Source organism: Apostichopus japonicus, chromosome 9 (genome assembly GCF_037975245.1).
Source record: "Apostichopus japonicus isolate 1M-3 chromosome 9, ASM3797524v1, whole genome shotgun sequence".
In the NCBI taxonomy this organism is placed as follows: Eukaryota; Metazoa; Echinodermata; class Holothuroidea; order Aspidochirotida; family Stichopodidae; genus Apostichopus; species Apostichopus japonicus.
In genome coordinates, this window is record NC_092569.1 from 36,546,223 (window position 1) to 36,556,116 (window position 9,894).

General features: G+C 42.3%; 1 protein-coding gene across 1 annotated transcript; it reads right to left on the reverse strand.

Annotated features, from left to right (window-relative positions):
- Nucleotides 1–12: 12 nt before the first annotated feature.
- Nucleotides 13–9,754, reverse strand: LOC139974034 (homeobox-containing protein 1-like). Its single transcript, XM_071980949.1, has 7 exons — nt 9,601–9,754; nt 6,694–7,209; nt 5,619–5,815; nt 4,982–5,257; nt 3,591–3,686; nt 3,145–3,243; nt 13–2,261 (listed from the first exon to the last, which is right to left on the reverse strand). The coding sequence occupies exons 2-7, from the start codon at nt 7,173–7,175 to the stop codon at nt 2,035–2,037; spliced, it is 1,377 nt and encodes a 458-aa protein (XP_071837050.1). The 5' UTR covers nt 7,176–7,209; nt 9,601–9,754; the 3' UTR covers nt 13–2,034.
- Nucleotides 9,755–9,894: the final 140 nt, after the last annotated feature.

Here is a 9,894-nt window from a genome sequence, read left to right on the forward strand (position 1 = left end):
AATTTAACACTCCCAGATATCTGGAAATAATTGGAGCTTCACAACCACCAGGAAACTACTTTTCAAACTTTTAGCCAATATTAATTAGATTTGGGATCAGTATTGATCACCTTTAGAGCAAGTTTTTTTTTTTTTTGTCTTTGGTCTGCCATTTTATAACACTTACTCAAAGTAAGAGACCAGTCTTAAACTTATTTTGGATCAAAGGAAGGGTGCTTGGCGATTATTTTATAATTCTTTCCAGTTCTCAACAAGTCCCCATCCGAGCCATGTTTACATATTATTAACCTCATGTTCAAGGAATTGTTTACAAATTTTAACAATTTGAAACCTTCATTATTTGAGATAAAATATTACCCCAACCTAGTTATGTAACTTATTGGTATCTGGATAATCTCTCAAATTCAACTCAGAAAGCTGCTTTGGTGTAATACTTATCTTTAGAACCACAAAACTTTTACAAATTAATCCAACTAATATGTAACATATCGAAATGTTGTATAAGTAAAATGATTATTTCACTGGATAACAAATATGTCTTTGAAAAACACATCATTTGCAGGATAATTGTCTGAGGAGTAACATCTTTCTAATGAAAAGAGCTTTCCCATCTGTTAGCAAAGAAGCTCATAAAGTCTGTTAACATTCAAATTACATCAATAACTTATCAAGGTGAAGTGTGGTTGAGCATCTATCGAGGAATTTCATATTCAGAGCTAAACTTGTGTGGTCTGCTTACAGTAGGTCCACATGTAACAAACGTCGTTTAAATATAAAGCGACATTTCTTTACATTTAATATGGTAAAACTGGTAGCTAGGTCCATTGCGGTGTATCAATGGTTTCCAGTGTTGCCCTCAACATCCAAGACACATAAATATTGGTCACTTACATTTAAACTCCAAGGTACATATTACATCAAATGTGGAATTTGCTCTCTTGATGATTTTTTGAAATGTCTAAATTAGCAGTCCTCAATGATTGTAAAACACTGAAGGTCAAATCCTTACAAAATGCTAGCAATTTTCAAGTGTTTAGGAGGGCTAAACTTCGAATCTGTGTTTGTTTGAATTTCTTTATTTACTTTACTTTTTTGGGGGGGGGGGGAGGCATGAAGGAACCATTGTAACAAGATTAAACAGAGTGATGAAAGCTGACCATTCATTTGGTGTTCCTAGAATATTTGGAGGCAGTAATAAAGACATTGATGGTATGATTATAACAAAACATGTGTTAAAGCCAATACATCAAGACACTTCCATTATACTTCCTACTCATCTTTCAATCTTCCTACTAGGGAGCCTGGCAGCTCCTTAGTGCCCCATCTCGTTGTTGATACTCCCTCTCAGCCTCATCGTGTAACATGGGAGCCTGGCAGCTCCTTAGTGCCTGATCACGTTGTTGAGACTCCATCTCAGCCTAATCATGTAACATGGGAGCCTGGCAGCTCCTTAGTGCCTGATCTCTTGAGACTCCATCTCAGCCTAATCATGTAACATGGGAGCCTGGCAGCTCCTTAGTGCCCGATCTCTATGTTGATACTCCATCTCAGCCTAATCATGTAACATGGGAGCATGGCAGCTCCTTAGTGCCCGATCACGTTGTTGAGACTCCATCACAGCCATCATGTAACATGGGAGCCTGGCAGCTCCTTAGTGCCCGATCTCTTTGTTGATACTCCATCTCAGCCTAATCATGTAACATGGGAGCCTGGCAGCTCCTTAGTGCCCGATCTCTTCACTGAGACTCCATCTCAGCCTAATCATGTAACATGGGAGCCTGGCAGCTCCTTAGTGCCCGATCTCTTTGTTAAGACTCCCTCTCAGTCTAATCATGTAACATGGGAGCCTGGCAGCTCCTTAGTGACTGATCTCTTTCTTGAGACTCCATCTCAGCCTAATCATGTAACATGGGAGAATGGCAGCTCCTTAGTGCCAGATCTCTTTGTTGGGACTCCATCTCAGCCTAATCATGTAACATGGGAGCCTGGCAGCTCCTTAGTGCCTAATCTCTTTGTTTGAGACTCCATCTCAGCCTAGTCATGTAACATGGCAACATCAGCTTTGTTCTCTAGCTCCTCTTCATCAGTTTTCTCCTCAACTGCTTTCATGAAAGTGATGATGGAGTTATTAACCTCTTGGAGTTGATTCGCAATCTCTTTAGGGTCACGTGGGTGATCATCATCTCCATCTAAGTCAATCACCTGCTCCGTGCCAATCCCAACTCTGCTGTCTTTTCCCTCTTCTCTTTGAGTTGTCAAGACTACAGAAGAAAAAGAAGACTATCACCAATCCGTAGTAACCGTTAACTTAAAATTGGCTGTGAGGGGAGGTTCGTTCATGCAATCTAGTCTTGCTCCCCCTGATCCCCCCCCCCCCCAGCTCCACCACTTTCCACTATTGAAGCCCCAAATCATCATCGACAATCCCTGCCTGCAAAAGTGAACTTTGTCCCTGGGATGTTCTGTACCAAATGTATATAAATGATGATAAAGATAGCTGGCCTAAAGTTTAGCTTGCACTTTGAGGGGAGGGAGGGAGGGGAGTATGTTAGTTTGCTTCTTTGCTTTCCTGTAAAGATTTTGTCTCCATCTTGTGCCGCCTGCATCACTGATTGTGAACTAAAGATGCATTACAAAAGTCACTGGACCTTCCATGTTACTTTCCAAAATAATCATGATTAATGTCACAGTCACAAACAATTAGCCAGAGCAGTTACTAACCATCTTAATACATTTGTAGGACGGGAAGAGAGAGGACCTCAGTTCCCCTTACTAAAACTATGCTATCAATTATCTGTTCTCTGATCGTATGGATACGAATGAAGGCCAATATGATGGAGTAGTAATTTAACAGATACTTTTTCCCCACCCCGGGCTGCAACCCTTACCTCCCTCTCCCTACTGTCCCCTTAGACTTTACATATGCAGGGTTGGTTTTCCATCTTTTGTCAGGAGCCTCTATGAACAAGCAAGCAATATTTACCAGCGTCCGCGTGTGACATGTGCACAGTGCTCACCAGTTCCCGAGTTGCATACAGAAAAGATGCATGGAGGAGGCTGGGGAGGGGGGATTTTCCTGTAATGCAGTGAACAGCTCCACCCCCATACTGAATGAATGGAAGACTACAATAAGAGGAGGCTTACCTGGAAATGTCAGAGTTTGATTTTCATCAGAGTGCTTGGAGTCATCCACAGATGATATGACATCCTGGGATTGTGAAATGCTCACAGGAATTATTTCAGCTGTAAATACAATTAACAGTGAATCAACTTCAATAAATACTTGACGTACTGAGCATATATTGCATTAACACTCCAAGTCCCATCTCCCCATCACCCACCTCATCCATATTCCCCCCCCCCCCTCTCTCTTCCAAACTCTCACACTCCACATGTTGCTCCCAATCTACACCATTTCAACTCTGTCCACACCACCACAGTCACCCCAACCCCCCCCCCACCCCCACTAGGTTGGACATTCAAATCCAGTTTCAAGAGATATCCATCCTCATTAGAACAAAGGAATCAATTAGCGACCTGTAATGACGACGAGTTAACTTGGATATGTCTGTTAATTACTGATAACTTACATAATCTCTTTCTCTTATTGAGTTCCTTCCTACGATTAGCAAACCAATGGTAGACTCGCTCCGGTGTGACTATACAACTCTCTGGAATCGCATGGCCTGAAAATAATGAAATTTCATCAAAATATTGAAACTGACACTCAGTGAGCCTTCATGTCCATAACTAGGATGATTCTAGGCAAGCAATTCTCATAGGACAAGAAGAAGATATAAGACAGTTCCTTATCAACAAATGTGTTTGGGGTGCTGCTACTCCTCCCCTAGGACCACTCTGCATATTATCATTATGTTCCCTTACATCCTGCCTTAATTGTCTGGTATATCTTTCCTTGCATTATCCCTACCATTCCCTCCTCCACCATTGACTCCTGCACAAATATGCACTTTACCTGGTATTTCCTGCATTGTCTTACTAATCCCTCACCAGCCCCCCCTCCCCCACCTCAGCCTTGAGTCCTACACCACTATGTGCTTATCTGGTATTTCCTGCATTGCATTACCATTCCCTCACCAGTTCCTCCCCTCCCCCACCGTTTAGTTCTGCACCACTGCATCCTTACCTGGCATTTGTTTGATTGTCTTACCAATCCCTCACCAGCCCCCCACCTCCAGCCTTGAGTCCTACACCACTATGTGCTTATCTGGTATTTCCTGCATTGCATTACCATTCCCTTACCAGTTCCTCCCCTCCCCCACCGTTTAGTTCTGCACCACTGCAAACTTACCTGGCATTTGTTTGATTGTCTTACCAATCCCTTACCAGCCCCCCACCTCCAGCCATGAGTCCTGCACTACTATGTGCTTATCTGGTATTTCTTGCATTGTATTACCATTCCCTCGATCACCAGTTCCTCCCCTCCCCCACCCTTAAGTTCTGCACCACTGCATCCTTACCTGACATTTGTTTCATTGTCTAACCAATCCCTCACCAGCCCCCCGCCCCACCTCAAGCCTTGAGTCCTGCACCACTATATGTGCTTATCTGGTATTTCCTGCATTTTACTACCAGTTCCTCCCCTCCCCAACCCTTTAGTTCTACACCACTGCATCCCTACCTGGCATTTGTTGTATTGTCTAACCAATCCCTCACCAGTCCCCCTCCCCCCACCTCCAGCCTTGAGTCCTACACCTATATGCGCTTACCTAGTATTTCCTGCATTGTATAACCATGGCATTACCTCACCAGTTCCTCCCCCACCCTTTTGTTCTGCACCACTGCATCCATACCTTGCATTTATTTCATTGTCTTACCAATCCCTCACCAGCCCCCCCCCCCCTTAACCACCTCCAGCCTTGCGTCTAGCATCACTATACACTTATCTGGTATTTCCCGCATTTTATTACCATTCCTTCACCAGTTCCTCCCCCCTAGTCCCACACACCACTGTCCTCACCTGGTATTTGCTGCATGGCGTTACAAGCGTCCGAGAGTCGGATTCTTTCTAAATCATTCGGGTAAGGGTTCTTCTTGAAATAGGCCTCCAGAACTTTGGTGCAGCTCTCTTTCCACACAAATCGCTCCCGGCGGATCTTGAAATTCTTGGCCAGTTCTATGTTGGAATGACTGTAAGGACTGAATCTGTTCGTGGGTGCCCGGATGAAGTTGTCATAATTAGTTTGGTGATATTGCGTAGTAGTAGGTGTGCTTACAGCTGGAGCTAAACCGCCCGCTATTTATTAATTGCAAGAACAAACATAAAAGAACGTCTTATTAAAAAGTAACCCCAACTAGCGATCAGAAAAGACACCCAGCATTTGATGAGCCTCTTTATTCTGAATTAAGTTTTACATAAACTGTCTCACGTTAACAGAGAAAAGGAAAGTGTGAAGGCTACTCGGGAGTCTGTCATCTATATCTTTTCTTACGATCTTACGATGATTGGCGGCAGTAACCTTATCTTAAATTTTCGACAGATGTAAATGAAACTTCCAAGTGTATTTGACAAAACAACTGATTGGAGGTACTCCTTGTGACTTGACTGCATTAATTGGAATGAATAACATTAATGATAAAACAATGCAAGCGTTTACCATCTAGCTCCCTCTTCTTGCCGATGTACCACTTGCACATGAGTGCGATAGTTCCATTCCGCATTGAGCGTACACTGTGAAAGTACTGCGAGATGTAACTGCCTGTCACCCCAATATCACGACCCAATTGATTCTGTGAGAGATTGTTCTTGGCCAAGAATTCCCGAATTTCGTCTCTTACAGCTGGTAGCCCCTTACTGAAGAAATCAAGAATCGAAACTGTACTCTGGGACTTGGTTCCTGAACTAAAAAGTTGGGTGTATGCACAATATTAAGAGTGAAGCTCGAATTTCGTTAAAAAATCAATTTGAACTATAGATTTGAGCATCGATGATTCAAAACCAAATACACCAGACAAGATTTGTGCATGTACCTGGGAATTTTTAAATTTTATTTTTCTTCATCTTAAAGAGAAATAAATGATTTCACATTGTTAATTGAAATCTTGATATCGAAATATGGGGTGGGGGGTTCGAATGTGATCTACTTTGTCTGTTAACTCTCGACTCTTTGAGGGAGTAGATTACAGTGGGTGGTGCGTGGTGTAATTTACACTTAATATTCGTCAAAAACCTGAGTCCTATCCGATTATAATATTGTTGTTGATTTATCCCTGAAATATGATACATTTTGTATATTTGCCCAGTTATCAATGTTCTGTGTATTTAGAATCGATAAAATTGAAACTTTTGCTAGTGGAAACATTATTTTCAGCTGTGGATAGTTTAATTTTATGTAGAAACATAAAAATATTTACCGCTCAATTGTCATGATAACATTACAGATTCTGCTGTTGATATTATGTAGGCAATTCAAAATGCTTCGAGAACGCGGTTTTGACCTAAGATGCAGAAATTTCCAACATAATTGTGAAGCAACCGTACTATCCCTTTAACATCAGCGCTGTTTTCATCTTTATTTCTTAAATAGTGATCGGCTACTGTAAACGACAAGGCAAATCCTGATTTGGGAGACGGATCATTTGGACATTTTTATTGAACTGTATATTACGTCATGCATGATCAAATTAATGAACGCCATGTTTGAAAATACAACATGCAAAGAAATAACTAACCTCAGCAATGTTTGTATCTCTTCATCGGCTACTTGGAATTCGTCCACCTTTAGTCTATTCGCATAACGATCTTGTGACCCTTCAGTCGCAGTGGGCGGGGCAACATCTTGTAGACGACCGGAGGCGTTCCTTGCAGCTGTCCCTGGTGAGGGCGTCGGTTGCACCACTTGCGACGTGAATGACGTTGTATCGACGTCATTAAGAACATGATCACCAGTCCCCGTGACTACACTTGGTTGACCAATGTCGAATCGACTGCTGGTTGCTGTGGATTGAGGGCTTGGCTGCTGTGCTGATACGGGACTATGGAGTGGGCTTTGATCGATTCTACTCGTGGTATGCGGGGAGTAACCACCAAACTCGCGCTCAAACCGATTCATGGAATCGATTGCATGTATGATATCATCACGTGACAGTCCCGTATTCATTAAGCGACGAAGAAGCTCAATTTGTTCAATAGTGTATCGAGGCTCCTCCCCCATAGTGTATGGCTGTAGTATTCCACGATGCTGAAATCTTTATGCGTGAAACAAAATAAAGTAAAATATACACTCTCATATTTGCAAATTATGGGAAGACAACAATTTGTAGGTGTTGTTTCACCCGATTGTAACTAATTGAAATATTCTTTTTATTCGCAACGGGATTTATTGGATGGATGGCCTTCAGTGTGGATGGGGGGGGGGGTGCTGATGAGACGAACGAGACCTCAAATTTACAGAAACTCTACAACGTCTACACCACGCTCAGAGCTTCACAGACGAGAGACAAAATCTAGGGGATACAGAAGAACATGAACATGATCGAGGGGCAGGGGACATGTGACTTTAGGGACAGACCATCAATTAATCTCAAACCCTTTTTTTCGACACTCGAATGTTTCTAACGAAGAGGAACCTTTTTTATTACCGTCCATTTTTTCTAAAATGATAAACGCGGCCACACCTCTGTGTTATGATTATCCAAACGTTTGTTTCATGCACATGTATCATGTGTGTACAAAAGGAAAGCTCAGTTTGGGGGAGATGTGTACGTTCTGAAATCGGACAAAAAGTGGGTGACCAATGTCCAACCATGACGAACTAGCTGTACCTTACACAATTTTGGCACATTTCCAAGTCCAATATGAAGTAGGCTACGGTAGGTCTAAGCAATTTCAGAAACTGAAAACGGTTTGATATCTCCATTGGTTCACGTCACAATATAGGCATTCAATACTACGCGGTCAGAGCCTTAGTGACCCCGGTCGGGCCCACGAGACAACTTATGTCACAGGGACGCTTCCCCTCCCCCCTGAATATATATATTTTCGGGGCCCGTCTATATTTTCTCGGGTCCCCTGGATTGTAGATCCCATTGAGCCCCTGTACCCCACCCCTCGTCAGGCCTGACTACGGAACACTTCATGACCACATATATGATCACTGTCTCGAGTATGCGTATACTGGGAGTGACTGCCTTTGTTTTCTTCTAGGAGTCCCTGTACTGTGAGACCTGAAAGTTCGGGCGAGTCTCTCTTACAAGTTTAGTCCATGTACTGTGAGACCTGTCAGACGATTTAACGAGTCTCTCTTACAAGTTTCGTCCCTGTACTGTCCTGTAAGACCTGAGAGGATCTTCAGTTCATTTTATATTGGGATAGTCATAATAGCGAGTGATCGTGTTTCGCCAGTAACACATGCCCATACACGTACGTGTTGACAGCCATCATGCACTTACTCAGTGGCGTAGCCAGGCCTTTGGAATGGGGGGGGGGGGGCATGGGCAGCAAAATGAAAGCACAATTGGGGGAACAGAATGAGGATGCTGGCTGGCGACAGAGGCAGTGTGAGCGTGCCAGAGCGAAGATAAGTTCATCGATCGTTTCCAGAACTATACCGGACGTGCCTCCCATTCTCCCTTGGCGAAGTCATTGCCTCTAATTCATGTAAATGCGAACAGTAGGGCCTATATAGGCCTACTAGCTCTGAAATCATGTAGTCTGCTAAATTAATTTCATCAAGCACATTTGCAACGGGCGGGCAATGCTGATTGTTATACTTTTTGTATTAAAGTTTCCTGTAAAACCACCGGATCATATGAAATCTCCAAGAGCAATGATTGTGTCAATTATTTCCAATATTTGTATCTTTTCTTATTAAGGGGGAGGGCAGCCAGATTTTGGTTCTTACGGAAATCTGTATTGGCTATTAGCCATATTCGATTCTGACTCTGTCGATCAGATCAATCTTGACAAACTTCCGATGACTGTTGTTTTTTCACACCTCAATGAATGTGATATCGATGAGGTAGTTAGGCCGCCGCCGCGCCACGGAGGTGAGAATACGGACCTTGGTTTTTTAGGATCATAATTGCTCGAATAAAACCATTCCATATTTATTATGAATCCCGGAGGGTTTTTGTTAAATGCTTATTATAGTTGGTCCCTACAGTGATCATCGACGAATGGCACCCGCCGTCTCTGTGAACTAATCAACTTGAATTAGTTTATTTCACTCATGTGTTATATTTACCCCCAGCAAAGCATGCCCGGCAGTCATTATTCTTATTTCTATTAAACTATGATAGGCCTTTTTTCGAACGAAAGTTCTGTTAATAACCAGAACACGTCCAACTGCAAAGTTCTGATGATTTTCTGTGCCCTCCTTTCTTTTTCGAATTTCAGAATGAATCGATTTGGGAATTAAATGATTATCTCGCCCACCTGCAGTTCAACAGCTACACATATCATGAATGTGGTATATATACATCATAATGCATAGTCAACACTCCCGCTGTACATAGTGTACAACTGTCTGTATGGCTAACGACGTACTAGTAGCAGTGATAAACTAGTCGTTTTTCTATAATGCTGTTAACACAACTAGCTTACTACTGTTGTAACTAGAAAGTGGTTAATACCCTTACCTTATCAATTTTCCAGCAACCAAACTGACAAAACAAGTGAACCGCCGAGAATTTCCCACAGAAATATTGCCTAGCCATCCAATCTAGTCAGTTGAGTTGGCCGTAATATTACATGGTGATATGGTTGGTTATGATAACATGGATTATGTTAATGTCCACTAACGTCAACTAACCAAGGGTCAAAGGCTGGTAAAAGGTTTAGTTAGTTGAACACAATGCTCATGAATAATTCATTTGCTGAATAATTCATATATATTATAATTAGAATTTTGTGAAGAATGGACACGGCCTTAC

Bases quoted from the DNA above. Each gene is read 5' to 3' on its own strand.
- LOC139974034 (XM_071980949.1), bottom strand. From the start codon at position 7,175: ATGGGGGAGGAGCCTCGATACACTATTGAACAAATTGAGCTTCTTCGT. The intron at 5,258-5,618 runs GTAAACGCTTGC...ATTAATAAATAG, and splicing joins CAAGAAGAGGGAGCTAGATG to CGGGCGGTTTAGCTCCAGCT. The intron at 3,687-4,981 runs GTGAGGACAGTG...CATTATTTTCAG, and splicing joins CGCCATGCAGCAAATACCAG to GCCATGCGATTCCAGAGAGT.